Raw genomic sequence first — 15,099 nt, forward strand, 5'->3', positions numbered from 1 at the left:
GAGAAACATGGATATTCTCTGAGGAGGAAAACTGTAAATACAACCTCCAGAAAGCATTTCTCGACTCAGCATCATGAAAATGGATCTAAAGCCGTGAGACTGATGGATTCACGAGGCAGAAAAACTTTGGTTACAGCGCCCCCCACATGGCAGAGTGGGGCCATATATTCTCCATGTGTGATGACGGAGGAGAGGGTAAAGTCTGATGTGTCTAAGATTTATGGTGTAACCCTCCCCCTCCCTGTCTCTGCTGGGACGTCCTCAAAGCCAATATGTTGTCTCTGGGTCATTCTGCTTCCTTCGTCCTCCAGCCGGTGACCCAGAGATCCACAAGCTCCTCCGTCATCCAGGACAAACAGTCTGCTTGTTTACCGGTCGGCTGATCTGATGGACAGTAAAAGTGGAAAGAAGTGTAAACGGGAATACAGCAGCAGCAGCAGAGGCTCTGATCGTCTTCATGATGATTCAGCAAATGGGAATGATTCCATGTGTGTTGCATCCAAATCAGAAATGAATCCTAAAAACTCTGGACTTTGTCTGCATTCCTCTTCTTCTTTCCACTTTATTTCAGCTCCTTCAGGATAGCTGAGGTCCAAATAGCTGTCCTCTTTTTCATTCTCTAATCTCAGTCTGCTGTCACACTTCATACACTTCACAAAGTCTCTGTCTTTATTGCTCCCTCACATTTAGAGCCTGAATTCTGGCTGGTTTAATGTGGTTTAATGTGGTTTAATGAGTCTGGGTCTCTCCGAGTCCAATGGCCATCCTCGATAACCAATATCGTGAAGCTGCTTAAGGTCTGGCTCTGTTTACTCAGGGTTTTCCATCCAGCTCTGAGTGTGTTCATGTGAAACAGGAAGAGTTGTTAGTTACAACATCACAACCATAAAGGAAGAGCTTCATCTGAGACCTGCTAAATATATATTAGATTTCAGACAGATTATTGGGCAGATGGTACAGGAAGCTTTCAGCTGGCAGGTGACACAATAAGACTAGAAAGTTATAAACAGGATTCGAAATAGATTCAGGTCCACACAGTTTTCAGTAAAGACACCAGTCATAGTCCACTGAAGCCAACAGGGTGTTAGTGGATGTACATAACTGTACATGTCAGTAATGACCGCTGGATTGTTTCTGATCTCCGATTTCTCTTCAGTCTTTTCTCTAAATGTGTAAATGTTGGATTTCACACCTGGTTCTATTTAGATAAAAAGAAAGAAATCAGATGTAATGTGAAAGATTACTGTTTCAGTTAGTTACTAAAGCTACAGATGAATGAGTCACGGCTCAATAAGAAAGGTTTATATATATATATATATATATATATATATATATATATATATATATACATATACATACACACACACACCAAAACATTTGATATGAACAGATGGAACCAGGTCCCATTGTTTAACAGTGTGACGTGCCTCATAGACAAATGTTTTAATCTCTCCAATACAGACAGCAGAACAGATGTCTGATGAAATGAACAAATAAAAAGGTTACAAGAAATAGTTGTCTTTGTGATATTTATTAAAAGTAAGAATGACAGTGTGATTCAGCTGAAAGGAAAGAGCTCATACACCAAGGGCAATAAGAGGCTGACCCAGAGAAACAGATAAGACATTTAATGCTAGAGAATAGTTGTGGAGTCTACGAGAAAAGCTTTTGAGCTTTGAGCCACAGTGGAAACTCTATTCTCACAAGAAAACACAAGACAAAATAATCTCACTTAAAGTGAATTATAAACATTTCTTGAATAATCAAAGATAATCTTTAAATTAAGATAAAACATTTCTATCTTGAGCTGACATGTCTTCACCTCAGTTGGAGCCAACTTGTCTCTTTTCATTGACTAGATCTGGCTTTGCTTTCAATTTGAACACAACCACATTCAGTAATAGAAAACAAAAATATACATGTAAATATGAAAATAGGGAAATATGTTTAACTACAACACAGTAACAGGAAAATGTGTTTGAAGCACACAGAAACAATATTTCAGCAAGCGTGGGGGTTCATTTATGACCTTGGGTCTAAACACAACCCTCACATTCTTGTGTTGGAGCTTTTGACCACATCCCATGGCTTTCCTAAGTAAAGCGAACTTCCTCAGTTGTCATCACATGACGCTAGTCCAGCACAGTCACATGATAACAGGTGGATGTATACAGTTGGAGATGGTAACCACTGTCTCTGGTCTCACATGCAAGTGACTCAGTGTCGTTCTGAGGTCTTGTCATAATAACTAAGCCTGATCCATTATCTGAAGAAGGCTGTAGAAAGTCTCAGCTGAAGGGTCTTCTTGATGGCTCATTGTATGTGACCACTAGCGGTGCATTTCCAATTTCAGTCTCATTCAATGGGAAGGGATCTGTGCTGCTTTATCACCACTTTGGGAGACAACGCTGCACAAAATACAGGCTTTTGGGAGAGGAGGGGCAGGTCAGTGTGTAGAAGCATTCATAGCAACATACATGCTGCTCAGAATATAGAGTTTAAATTTTACTGGGGCACGTGTCATGTGATGTGCCCCAGTAAAATGGTCAAGAACTGTTAGCAACAAAACATCTGCATTGTCCTGTCAAGTTAGTCATAGTACATAGGCAATAGTACTTTCAAAATAAATGTCTTGGTTAATGTGAAACAGCACATTGTTAAAACATTGCAGAATAACTCATCAAAAGGCAAAAGTGAGTATTTACAACATTGATTAGAGGATGAAGAGTGACTATCCTTAAGGGCACAAGAAGAGAAAAAAACTAAATGAGAGTGACAGTCAGGTAAACTTGTTCTCGTCTCTCTCAAAGTCTGATGTCGGCAGATAACAGTAGCCTAATGTTAAGCTACTGTGCAGCTGCAACGCATCTCTGTCTGTCTGTTTTTGTTGCTTGCCTGACAAATGTTAGCGTAAAATACAATTATTTATTACGTTTGATAAACAATGACAGACGACAGTGTTTTTCAACTGCAAGTCGGAAAACGCAACAATGTCGTGCGCTCACATGCTCTCTTGTGCACAAAATAAAACTGGCACATTCCAGCTGCAACCTGTTGGACCAGTACAGCTGCTTATGTTTGTCAGTGGAGTAGATACTGGATTATCAGCCAGTACAAGCACAGTTGATCCACATTCAGCTTCAATCAGTAGGAGCACGGCCATAGATGTACAGCCAGCATCAGATACAAGCAGCTCAGACCCAAATGGAACAGTTGCTGCTCCACCAAATGACCCAGCAGATTGGCCCCCAGTCTTATCAGACCAGGCGCAGAGGTCCATTCAAATCACTGGATTTTTCTGGGAAAGGTTTCCATTCAGACCTATTACAGAGACAGACTGTTTTAAAGGGGGGAGGATTGTAGTTAGAGCACTGTGGAGCCAGGTGTGACGGTGCAACAATGGCAAATTGTTTACGTGGCTCACACGTCAGGTAGGAGGGCTGCATGGCAGAATTTTGCTTAGGGCCTCAAGGAGGTCAGGACCGGCTGTGGGGGTGACGTAGGTATGTGTGCTTATGTGTCGTCAAAGTCATATCAGTGCCAATAATAATGGGCAAGGGAATTTGGTTAAGCACACACTAACTCATTCCATACGCTTTCAAAAAAATTATATCGGGGGGGCATGTGCCCTAGTAGAGCTTTATGTGTAGCAACGCCCCTGCTGTTGTCTATCCCTCGGTTTGTAGAAAGCTCAGAATATAACTACACAGCTACGTTGGTGACATTTAAGGTGACCACTCTGAGAAAAGGTTTTCCCACATTGTTCACACCAGTACGGTTTTCCTCCAGTGTGAATACGTCTGTGTCTTTCTAGGTTACCTGCTTTAGTGAAAGCTTTCCCACATTGGTCACAGCTGTACGGTTTCTCTCCAGTGTGAATACGTTGGTGAACTTTTAACATGTCGGATTTAGTGAAAGCTTTCCCACACTGGTCGCAGCTGTATGGCTTCTCTCCAGAGTGTACTCGATAGTGGCTTTTTAGATCTCCTCCTCTAGTGAAAGCTTTCCCACATTGGTCACAGCTGTATGGTTTCTCTCCAGTGTGAACGCGTCTGTGTCTTTCCAGGTCACTTGATGTATTGAAAGCGTTCCCACACTGGTCACATCTGAATGGTTTCTCTCCAGTGTGAATACGTCTGTGTCTTTCAAGGTCACTTGATGTATTGAAAGCTTTCCCACACTGGTCACAGCTGTACGGTTTCTCTCCAGTGTGAATACGTCTGTGTCTGTATAGGTCACCTGATGTTTTGAAAGCTTTCTCACACTGGTAACAGCTGTATGGTTTCTCTCCGGTGTGAACACGAATGTGTGTTTTTAAGTTACTTGATATATTGAAAGCTTTCCCACACAGGTCACAGCGGTATGGTCTCTGTCCAGTGTGAATACGTTGGTGGACTTTCAAAATATCTAATCTAGTGAAATGTTTCCCACACTGGTCACAGCAGTATGGTTTCTCCCTGGTGGCGACGTTTGAGTCCCTCTCTTCCTCTCCGTTTCTATAGCAACAGACAGCGAGAGAAAGAAAGACAGTAAGTGAGATGTCATGGTGGAGCGAGTTATCTAGCACCATCAATGCGGCTAACACTAATGAGACCAGTGTAAACCTGGTTCCATGACAACACCGCTGTGGACTCGATTTATGACCAGTGTAGTTACAATAAATCCCATTTAGAACATGTCTGTAGAACATAACCCACAATGTTCAAGTTTCAAAAAAATAAAAAAATAAAATAAAAAAGGTCTACCGCTATAGGGATCTTTTCTAAAATATTGTCAGACATATTCAGAGGCCGTAAATGGCAAAAACAAGCTCTGTAGATGTAATTTGATGGGGTGCTATTGCCCTCAAGGATCAAGTCCAGCACTGTTTCACTGCTGCCGATGAAAAAAAAAAAAAGATTAAATATCTGGGTGTCATAATTTACTCCAGGCTGTCAGAACTGTCATGGCTAAACTACACGCCTCTACTTAAATCAATAGAGTATGACCTTGTGTGATGGATGACATTGCCCATAAATATAATTTTATTTATTCAGCACACTTAAAACAAGCTAGGTGCTTTGCAGGTTAAATAGTGCCCATATAACTCATGGGAGAGATCCAGGATCTAATGGCACAATACAGAACTAGCAATAACGTTCTTGAATATCAACCGTTCAAATGCATAATTCGGGCAAGATTTAAGTATAACAAAATGGACTTTACCTCCAATGATGACAGACTTTATTAAACTCTTGCACCCAAAAGGTATTAAGATAAACATGTTATTGTTGAAAATAGATAGTACTATCTTTCTCACATTCTTAAAGTGGGAGGCAAATCTATCCATTAGTCCAGACCAATACTACTGGACGCAAATAGGTTTAAATTAGAGCCCTACTGATTTATTGTCCAGCCGGCATTATCGGCCGATTTGACGTGATTGTATTTAAGTCGGCATCTGTGTTTATAACAGCAGATATACGAGTTTAAAAAAAGAAACAGACAGATCCTTCTCTTTTCCAAAAAGACACTCAGACAGTCTCTATCATTACATGTTTAGATCACTCAAAGAAACTGGTTGAGAAAATGATGCTATCAACTGTTTGGCTCTTGTTTGGCTGTTATTAAAGATTTGGTCAATCATAACCAATTTATCAGTCTTTTTTATTCAGCACTAAGTTCATCAGTGTCGACTGGCTCTTGCACTGCTCAGTAGCACAGGTGGTATATTTTCCTGTTTGACTTCAAACATAGTAGATATAATAGAGTTATTGTTTTTCATCAGAATCAGCTTTATTGCCAAGTACAGTCCTGCTCACCATTATTAGCACCCACGAAGTTTAAGTACATAATGTGGAATATCTTCTGAAAAATTAATCAAGTGAAACAATTCTGATTTATTAAGAACTCGTGTTTGATACAAAAGAGCAAATGATAAACAATTTAAAACAAGCAGTGGGAGGAAAAAACAGAAAATCTTAAAGCTTGCTAAAGGTAGCTAAAGCTAAAAAAGGTATTGGCACCCTTTGCTGTAAATCAGTATGGAAACACATTGTGACTCACCTGTGGTAAATCACAAATGAGATTCCCCTGTGATAAATTGTCTGTGCCCATGTGACATGAATTAGCCAATGAATGATGACTTTGGTGTTATAAAAAGCCATCTGTTATGCCTGTTCCTTTGTCACAATGGTGAAGACAAAAGGAGCTGTCGGAGGACATTATAAATGCGATAATTAGCAAACACAAGACCTCCAAAGGGTATGAGGCCATCTGCAAAGACCTTGATATCCCTGTTTCAACAGTGCATAATGTTATTAAGAAGTTTGCCAAGCATGGAACTGTCAACCTCCCTGGCCGTAATGGGAATAAAAAAATATATATATCGATGAGAAGTCTGCAAAGGTTGGTTCGAAGGGTGGACAAAACACCTTGTCAAACATCCAAAGACCTGAAGGCCAACGTGGAAAAATCTGGAGTCATTGTTTCAACAAATACCATACACCGCACACTAAACCAAACAGGGCTTCATGGGCGAAGGCCAAGGAAAACACCATTGCTGAGGAAAAAACATAAAAAGAAACGACTACCAAAGATCCTTCTGGGAAAATGTTCTGTGGACAGATGATACAGGAAGAGCTTTTTGGCAGTGCACACCAACAGTTTGTTTACAGACGGCGCAATAAAGCCTACAAGGAAAAGAACACCCTTCCAACAGCTGAGCATGGTGGAGGATCCATAATGCTGTGGGGCTGCTTTGCTGCATCTGGTATTGTAGGCCTTGACCATATCACAGGAATCATTAAATCGGACAATTATCAAGAGATTTAGAGGGAAATGTCCTACCCAGTGTAAGAAAACTTGGTTTGAGTCGAAGATCTTGGGTCCTCCAGCAAGACAAAGACCCAAAGCACACATCCAAAAGCATGCAGGAACGGTTGAAAAGGAAAAAAATTGACACTTTTAAAATTGCCAGCAATGAGTCCTAATCTCAATCCGATCTTTTGTATGAGCTGAAATCTGCCATTGGGGAAAAGAAACCTGCAAACGTTCAAGAGCTTGAACAATTTGCAAAGAGAGTGGGAGAAAACACCAGCTGAGAAGAGCAAGAAGCTCACAGATGGCTACAAGAAACGTCTGGAGGCTGTCATCACTGCCAACGGGTGTGCAACCAAATATTATTGCTGCTTTTTCTTCATTGAAATTACAATATGTAAATTGAAAAACAAAATTACATTGGATCTCCAATTAAAAGATCCTGATGATATAAATTTGGTACATTTCTATTTATTTCTGAAGATATAGATAGAGGTTCTGCAAAAAATGAAGGGGTGCCAATAATGGTGAGCAGGACTGTAGGTTTAAACAGTGCTAAACATGGCAGGTTTAAGAAAAGATTCATCAGGTCTTATTTAAAAACAAGAGATGTTTCTGTGTCATATATAGTGACAATGCCCGACAGTCAGAAGGGCCTACAACTAAATTTGTGTGTCACATGACGTTTTTGGTCAAGTTATCATTGAATTATCATGCCTGCAACTTCGACTACATGTATTAACTGAACATGGAATTATAATAATAATAATGGGGTGCATTATTATTATTATTATTGAATAGCTGTTCAGTGCTGCACGAGTAGTGTACTTCTAATGAGAAAACATTTATAAAAGGAAGAATGCCTACTATTTCTGAGGCCTGTGTCAGAAAGCGGGTTTAGTGAAAGTTGAGCCCAAGATAAGAGAAACTCTGGGTTTTCGGTTTCAGAGAGCAAGATCAGATAAACTCTGGGTCTGTAACCCGCCAACTTACGCTGTGAACCCAACCTGCTTGGGAGGAGGTTTACATCAACTAACGCTGAGTTTCTCTCCGACTCCTCCTGCGGAGCCTGAAGCGGCTGTCTGATATTTCCTCATTCAGACTGTCGATATCAAAGCAATTACTTCTTTAGATACATCAGTTAAATAGGCTATAGCTAGCTAACCAGCTGATGTTATAGACAAAGTGTTTTTATGCAGAGAGGTAAACCTTACCGGCCGTTCACAGAGAGAAGCAGCGTCAGACAAGTGTTTGAGGTTTGTGAGTCCGCAGCTCTAACACTGAGTTCAGTGACTGGATTGCTGACTAGTTAGATGTTAGTCGCTTTTAGAGATGTTCGGCTGATTCCGAGGCTTGTTTCTCTCCTGTGAAGCGCACAGTTTCAATACATTGTGCTTCAAATGATCATCTCAGGGCGTTTTACAGCTGATCTCAGCACATTAGTGGAACAAGAAGAGAGAGTAATTGAGAAATAAGGTGATGAAGACATGAGAAAAAGTATGAGGATGTTTCCTCCTGATGACAAATATTCCAAGTAGCCTATAGGTGCATCTACTGTAAAATAATTTAATATGGCAGAAAAGTTAATTTTGCTCCTGTACTAATGTAACTAAAGGCTAGTTTAATGAATATCACTGTCCAATCACATCACATGTCTGAATCTCAATAAATATCAACTGTCAGGTTAGAGTTAACCCTCTTTTATTGCACGCTTGAGACTAAAATTATTGGTATCAGCGAGTTACGGTGGCGTTTCGGCCTCAGTCTAAAGGTTTTACACGCCACCAGATGCAACTGTGCTCAGCTTAAAGCCCCAAAGCTTCATAATGCTTCATCACCTCATCACTGCTCACTAACGAATGTTAGCTGATCTGACTGTTTGTGGTATTTTATCACACAGATGAGTCAGCAAGGGGAGAGGAAGGACAGACATCACAGCAAGGGACAGCAGCAGGATTAACTGCAAGATCCAGGGACTCCAGAAGAAATTAAAATGTGAAAGCAGGTGAAATGGAACATTTAGAAGAAAGGAGTGAATAGAAGATGAGTAAAGGGAGCACAGATGCCAGAAGTTAATGTAAGAGAATAAGATGTGCATTCTTTGCTCAGTAGAGGTGAGAGAAGGACGGTGGTGACCATAAAGGAGCTGAAATTCATAAAGTAAATTAGGGAGGGGATAGGGATTAGGATACATTTTGTTTTGGATTTTAATGTGCAAATGCTTAGTAATTATCCAGAAATCACATTAAAAAAAAAAAAAAGGGATTTGAAGATTTGATAATCGTTTTATAATCGCACCACAGCCCTCTGAGGTTCAAACTCTGAGTTAGTTGAGCCCGAGATGAGGGAAACTCTGGGTTTTCGGTTTCAGAGCGAGATCAGATAAACTCTAGGTTTGTAACTTGCGCTGTGAACCTGACCTGCTTGGGAGGAGGTTTACTTCAACAAACGCTCTCTGACCCTGAAGCGGCCGTCTGACGTTTCCTCATACATACTGTCGATATCAAAGACTGGAACGCAATTACGTCTTCAGAAACATCAAAATCACGGTTAAATAGGCTGTTAGTTTTTGTTTTTTAACACACGATCTTCTTGAACATGACCTCTTTTATGATCAACCTGTCATCGATGTAAGGACAGAGAGTTATCTTTGGACATCGTAAATTTATCCTCAGCACAGAATAAAATCTATAAGCTGCACTGTCCTTTATAACTCAGTGACTCTGTGGACATTAAGGCTGCTGTCAGGTTGGCAACAGTTGCACAAAAACACTTACCGTGCGTTAGAGTGCTGCAGTATAGGCTACTGTTTAAACTGATCAATGAACAGTAACCTTTCATATTGTAGTCGCACAGATTGAACATTCCTATCGTAGTTATCAGCTGGATATGATGTGAATATGATTGTTGATGATGACTGTGGTGCAGCTGAAACAACAGTTTTAGATTATCTTTTGATAGTCTGAATGTGTTTTGACAGCATTTCATAAAATACAAAATGAGCAAAAAAGTAATTAATAGACGTGCTGAGTCTAACACTTTACAATCACAGGTCCATCAGGAGCCTAAACTGTGTCTAATCTGTTCATTAATATTTTTATCTTCAGTTATTGCCACCGGCATTTAGTCCCGTCAGGTTCCAGCTGCATAAACAGGCCTGTAGCTTTTTAAAATGAATAACAGGCTGCAGGTGAATCCCAGCACTTTTTCATTCATTAAGGAAACTCCAGTCTGGTAAATGATGAATGAGCAACGCTGAATAAAATGTAATATTGTTAAAGTATTGACTCCTTCCTCCACTCCTGCGTTTTAAAGCCCATCATAGTCCACGTTGGCAGCATTCATATTTCTCGCTCCATCCGATTAAAATGGAGGCTCTGCCTTTATTTATTTACCCGTTGCCATAGTGACTCGTAGTATCGGAGCTCCATTGATGAGGCTTTTTTTCATCCCCACGCACGCGCTTCCATCAGGCTCAACGTACGCAGAGTTGACTGAACTCATTTTAAACACCTGTTCCGGTTTCTTGAACCCGTTTTCTGAAACGGGGCCCTGAGTCCACTGCTGGACCGAGCCGTGGATTTGTTGTATCGTTAACTAGATGTGAATACACTAAATTGGAAGTAGTTATTACAGCAGATTACGTGTAAGGTAAAATAAACATGCTTATTCTCTCTCACTCTCTGTTTACAGATGGCTGAAAAAGTTGCACCTTCCAGTAACATATTTATTGACGTGCAATTGTTTACATGTGAAGTTGTTGAGACTGTAATTTTATTAACATAATCCATGTAGGAAAAAGGTTTTATAGCCCACATATAGTACCGCTTTCAATATCAGCCTGTTCTAAGTGTAATTTATACAGGAAAGGGGTCTACTATCCAAATCATTTTCAAAATCTAAATATCGGCTCATAAATCGGGTCTTTTTCACTTTAATATCGGCATTTCTTGTAAATCTCAACTTAAACATTAATGTAATCTAATATTAAACCAAAGCTATTTGCCACTGGCAGGGCATTACCTTTAATCTGGCTTGTTAAAACAAGTTAGAGTCGAGAGCCACGATCATAACAGGCACCTTCTGAGCAACAGGTTGACATATTTAAATCTGTTTTCAGGTATCAGCAGAAACATATTTCTTTTATCAGGGAGCAACATAAACAGCAAGGTGCAGCAACATAAACAGCAAGGTGCAGCGACAAGCGGGTCCATTCACGAGAAACTGTTGCGGTTGTGCTCGCCTCACACACACACCTGCCGACGGAGTTGAATGGTCTTGAACTTTTTGGACGCGACACGGAGCACAAATCATTGAAAGAGAAACTGATGGTCGCCGTTTGAATTTCCAGAATCTAAATAGTTATCACGACATCAACAGGAACTTCCCCGCAAAACTAGATGAAGGCCTATCAGGTAAAGTTATGCAGCCTATAATTTTCACGTCACTTAAATAGGCTACAACTGTGTAACGCACAAAAGCCGTTACCATGGTTACCCTAAACCTAGCGCCCGCCGTTTTCTCGTGGAGCGCTGTCTTCTTCAGAGTTCGCAGGGCCCGGGGGCGCTGAAAATCTAATTCCTTACATTTCCACACTGTAAGAGCCCTGACTGCAGCTTTTTACTGCGTTTCCTTTTATTCTACGCTATGAGAGCGAACCAGAACAGTAAACATGCAGCCGACGGATAAACAATGAGCTTAAAGTCACTATAAAACTCAGAAAACCGAGAAGCTGATGGGTCATTAAAAAGTCTCCAACACACTGTCACTGTATACAGTATATACACTGTATACTGAGTGGAGCGTCGCACAAACTGGACAACCTGGAGCCTGACAGTCAACCAACCCAAAACCAAAGAGATAATTTTCCAGACAAGCTACTGATGTGTGTGTCAAACCATTTTTTAACAGGTGAGAAACTTTGAGCTTGGCTGTGAAAGAGAGCAAAAAGGGTCTTTTTATGGCATCAAGAGATCAATAAACACCAAACTACCAATTACTGACTTGACTCAAGATATTCAGGTCAATCATTGAACCCACTGCCTTATTTGGCAACTAGGGCTGCTTGATTATGGCAATAATAATAATTTATTTAACTTATTATTTAACCATCCCTTAAAATACGGAATTGTCCCGTATTTGATAACTAAATAGCGCGTCCCGTTTTGAATTAATGCGTGACGCGGTTTGTCCCGTATTTCCGTGTTGTCTTTAATGCAGCATCCCATGCAAATCATCCCACCTGCATTCTGTGAAGACTCTTTTCTACCCACGACTGGTTAATACTCGCTCGCTGCCGTTGTTGGTTTCATTAATACAGTCAGGTTCATGGCCAATCCGACTCAGGTAAGACGGGTCTCTTGGCGTCACCTCTGCAACAAAAGCGGACGCAAAGGTACCGACGACGAGGAGAGTGGCAGACATCAAATAACCTTCCTGATGAGTATCAAGCTAAACTGCAGTTTGTCGGCCAGCGTTCTGTGTGGAGCACGGAGGCCGGTCAGACGTGTGACAGCATGCAGAGGCAGAGACTTAATAAAACGTACTAATTTTCTGATTCATCACGCTGGATTTCATGTGCTGCCTATTTGTTAAGAAATGTTGTTCCAATGTAAATGAATCACATCCCTACATTATGGTGTGATTTGTTTTTAAGGTTGAGGTATACAGTCAGACTCATAAGCATTAATTTAATAAGAGATCAGAGAGTTATAGGCTAATTAATACACAATCATCAAATTATAGTGCCTATGTGAAGAATTTAACTGTTATGCTTCACCAATCTATAGAACTGCATCCGTCAATACTATAGAATTAACAACAAGTTGAATATAAATACAATATATTTACTGACCAATCTAAATGTATTATGTCTGTAAATAGGTTATGTATGTGTGGTATCATTGTTTGGATGGTATTACTGCAAACAACAACAAATATTTTAGCCAAAATCTATTTTCACACCACCCTTTTCAATTACTTAAATTCATTAGCAATTTCTCATCCTGTCCATCAACAGCCTCATCGCAGCATCCAGTGGTTCTTACATTATATTACATTTAGCCGACTCTTCTTATCCAAAGTGACTTACAATTGCTACATACAGTGGGGTCAAAAAGTATTTCAGCCACTGATTGTGCAAGTTCTCCTACTTAGAAAGATGAGGTCTGTAATTTTCATCATAGGTACATTTCAACTAAGAGACAAAATGAGAAAGAAAAAAAAAACTCCAGGAAATCACATTGTAGGATTTTTAAAGATTTTATTTGTAAATTATGGTGGAAAATAAGTATTTGGTCAATAACAAAAGTTCAGCTCAATACTCTGTAACATAACCTTTGTTGGCAATGACAGAGGTCAAACGTTTCCTGTAAGTCTTCAGCAGGTTTGCACAAACTGTAGCTGGTATTTTGGCCCTTTCCTCCTTGCAGATCTCCTCTAGAGCAGTGATGTTTTGGGGCTGTCGCTGGGCAACACGGACTTTCAACTCCCTCCACAAATTTTCTATGGGGTTGAGGTCTGGAGACCGGCTAGGCCACTCCAGGACCTTGAAATGCTTTTTACAGAGCCACTCCTTCGTTGCCCGAGCGGTGTGTTTGCTCTCTGGCAAACTTCAGAGGGGCCTGGACATGTACTGGCTTAAGCAGGGGGACACGCCTGGCGTCCCTTTGGAGTCTGACTGTTTGAGGCTGTGGACAGGTGTCTTTTATACAGATAACGAGTTCAAACAGGTGCCATTAATACAGGTAACGAGCGGAGGACAGAAGAGCTTCTGTGAGAGACAGAAATCTTGCTTGTTTGTTATTGACCAAATACTTATTTTCCATCATAATTTACAAATAAATTCTTTAAAAATCCTACGATGTGATTTCCTGGATTTATTTTCCCCTTCTCATCTTTCTAAGTAGGAGAACTTGCACAATCAGTGGCTGACTAAATACTTTCTGGCCTCACTGTATGTCAGAGGCCTCTTGAGCAACAATGGGCCTCTTGCTCAGGGAAACAATGGTGGATGTTTTCCAGAATGACCAACAAAGTGACAGCAGGAACAGGTGCTCTGTGGAGCTCATGAGGAGTCCTGTTCAAAGTTTCACTGCCGCTGTTTGAAAGACAAACAGCAACTCAGTGCTGTACTTCTGACAAGAAAACATTTATAAAAAGGAAGTAGGCCTAACATGCACACATGGCCACTGAAGTTCATGTTTCCAGTCAAATCTTATCAACGCATTTGTTTTAGCCAGTTTATAAGTTATGGACATGTTGATTTAATAAGTTAATAAAATACTAATTAATATCTATTTATTTTTTGTGGTCTTACCGTCATTGTTGGCCAACGTTTTTTTATTGTCACAGCTGTGTATTCAGACAATATGTCTGTTGAGTTGTGACACTGTTCACACTGATTTCAATAGCAGATCACTTATTATAATGTCCGCTGGTATCAATCTTAATGCGCTCCTGAAAATGTGTTTCAAGTTATGTTATACCACCACTGGCACACCATCAGGCCTGTGGTTGAGGGCCCCCGAGGGGTGTGGCCCCCGGTGCGGCTGACGTCCCTTATTTTTCTGTATTGAATGTGGCAACCCTTGCACGACTGACTTAGGAAACGTTGCACATTTATAGAACTTTTTCTAGTGATGACAAGAAGTGAAATACACCGTGGAGGAACTTGACACATGGCTAAAAACAGGACGTGTTGAAAAGCTGAGCACCAGTGGAGGAAAACTAAACTCCAGACTGACTCTGAACTCCACAAATACTCTTCAGAGCTGAAACCTGCAGACAGGCAGACTGTTTGTCACGGTGATAAACTCACCAACACACGAGGAAATATATTTATATTTCATCATCGTTTGTTCTGCGCGCTCCCGACACAACACGCGCCGCACCGCGCATGCGCCCCGCAGGAAGACCCCGGAACAAACAAAAGAGAAACGCTCGTGAGTTTTTTATTTCAGCTTCCTCTCTTCAAGATGAAAACAGGAATCACGGAGACACTTTGGAAATCAAACCACGTCAACAGGGTCTGATCTCTAACAGAATGAACGGATGATACACGGACCCTCGAGACTCTTCCTCGTGTCTTTAGTCTCGTGAGGAAGTCATGAACACTGACCTGAACATCGGTGCTATCAGAGCACGAGGCTGCTGTTTGGCTGCTGTTTGGCTCCTGTGGTCCGGGTTCTGGTTCTAGTTTGTCCAGCAGGTCTCTGCTGTGACTGGTGGACTGAATCTGGATTCTGGTCTCGGAGCTCTTCAGGCTGATACAGGAACTCAACACTGTGTGTCAATTACCCA

General features: G+C 40.8%; 2 protein-coding genes across 2 annotated transcripts in view; one reads left to right on the forward strand and one right to left on the reverse strand.

The window, feature by feature from the left end:
• Positions 1–15,099, forward strand: part of LOC119912596 (zinc finger protein 721-like) — a 343,224-nt gene that overhangs the window by 152,514 nt on the left and 175,611 nt on the right. The gene's annotated exons all lie outside the window — the stretch shown is intronic.
• LOC119912703 (zinc finger protein 239-like) lies at positions 1,614–15,092 on the reverse strand. Its single transcript, XM_038731993.1, has 3 exons — positions 14,918–15,092; positions 3,820–4,496; positions 1,614–3,321 (listed from the first exon to the last, which is right to left on the reverse strand). Exons 1-3 carry the CDS (start codon positions 14,923–14,925, stop codon positions 3,281–3,283), a joined length of 726 nt encoding a protein of 241 aa, XP_038587921.1. The 5' UTR covers positions 14,926–15,092; the 3' UTR covers positions 1,614–3,280.

This window comes from Micropterus salmoides, unplaced genomic scaffold (genome assembly GCF_014851395.1).
Source record: "Micropterus salmoides isolate LMB-PRFRI ecotype aquatic unplaced genomic scaffold, ASM1485139v1 Ms_hic_scaffold_2, whole genome shotgun sequence".
NCBI lineage: Eukaryota > Metazoa > Chordata > Actinopteri > Centrarchiformes > Centrarchidae > Micropterus > Micropterus salmoides.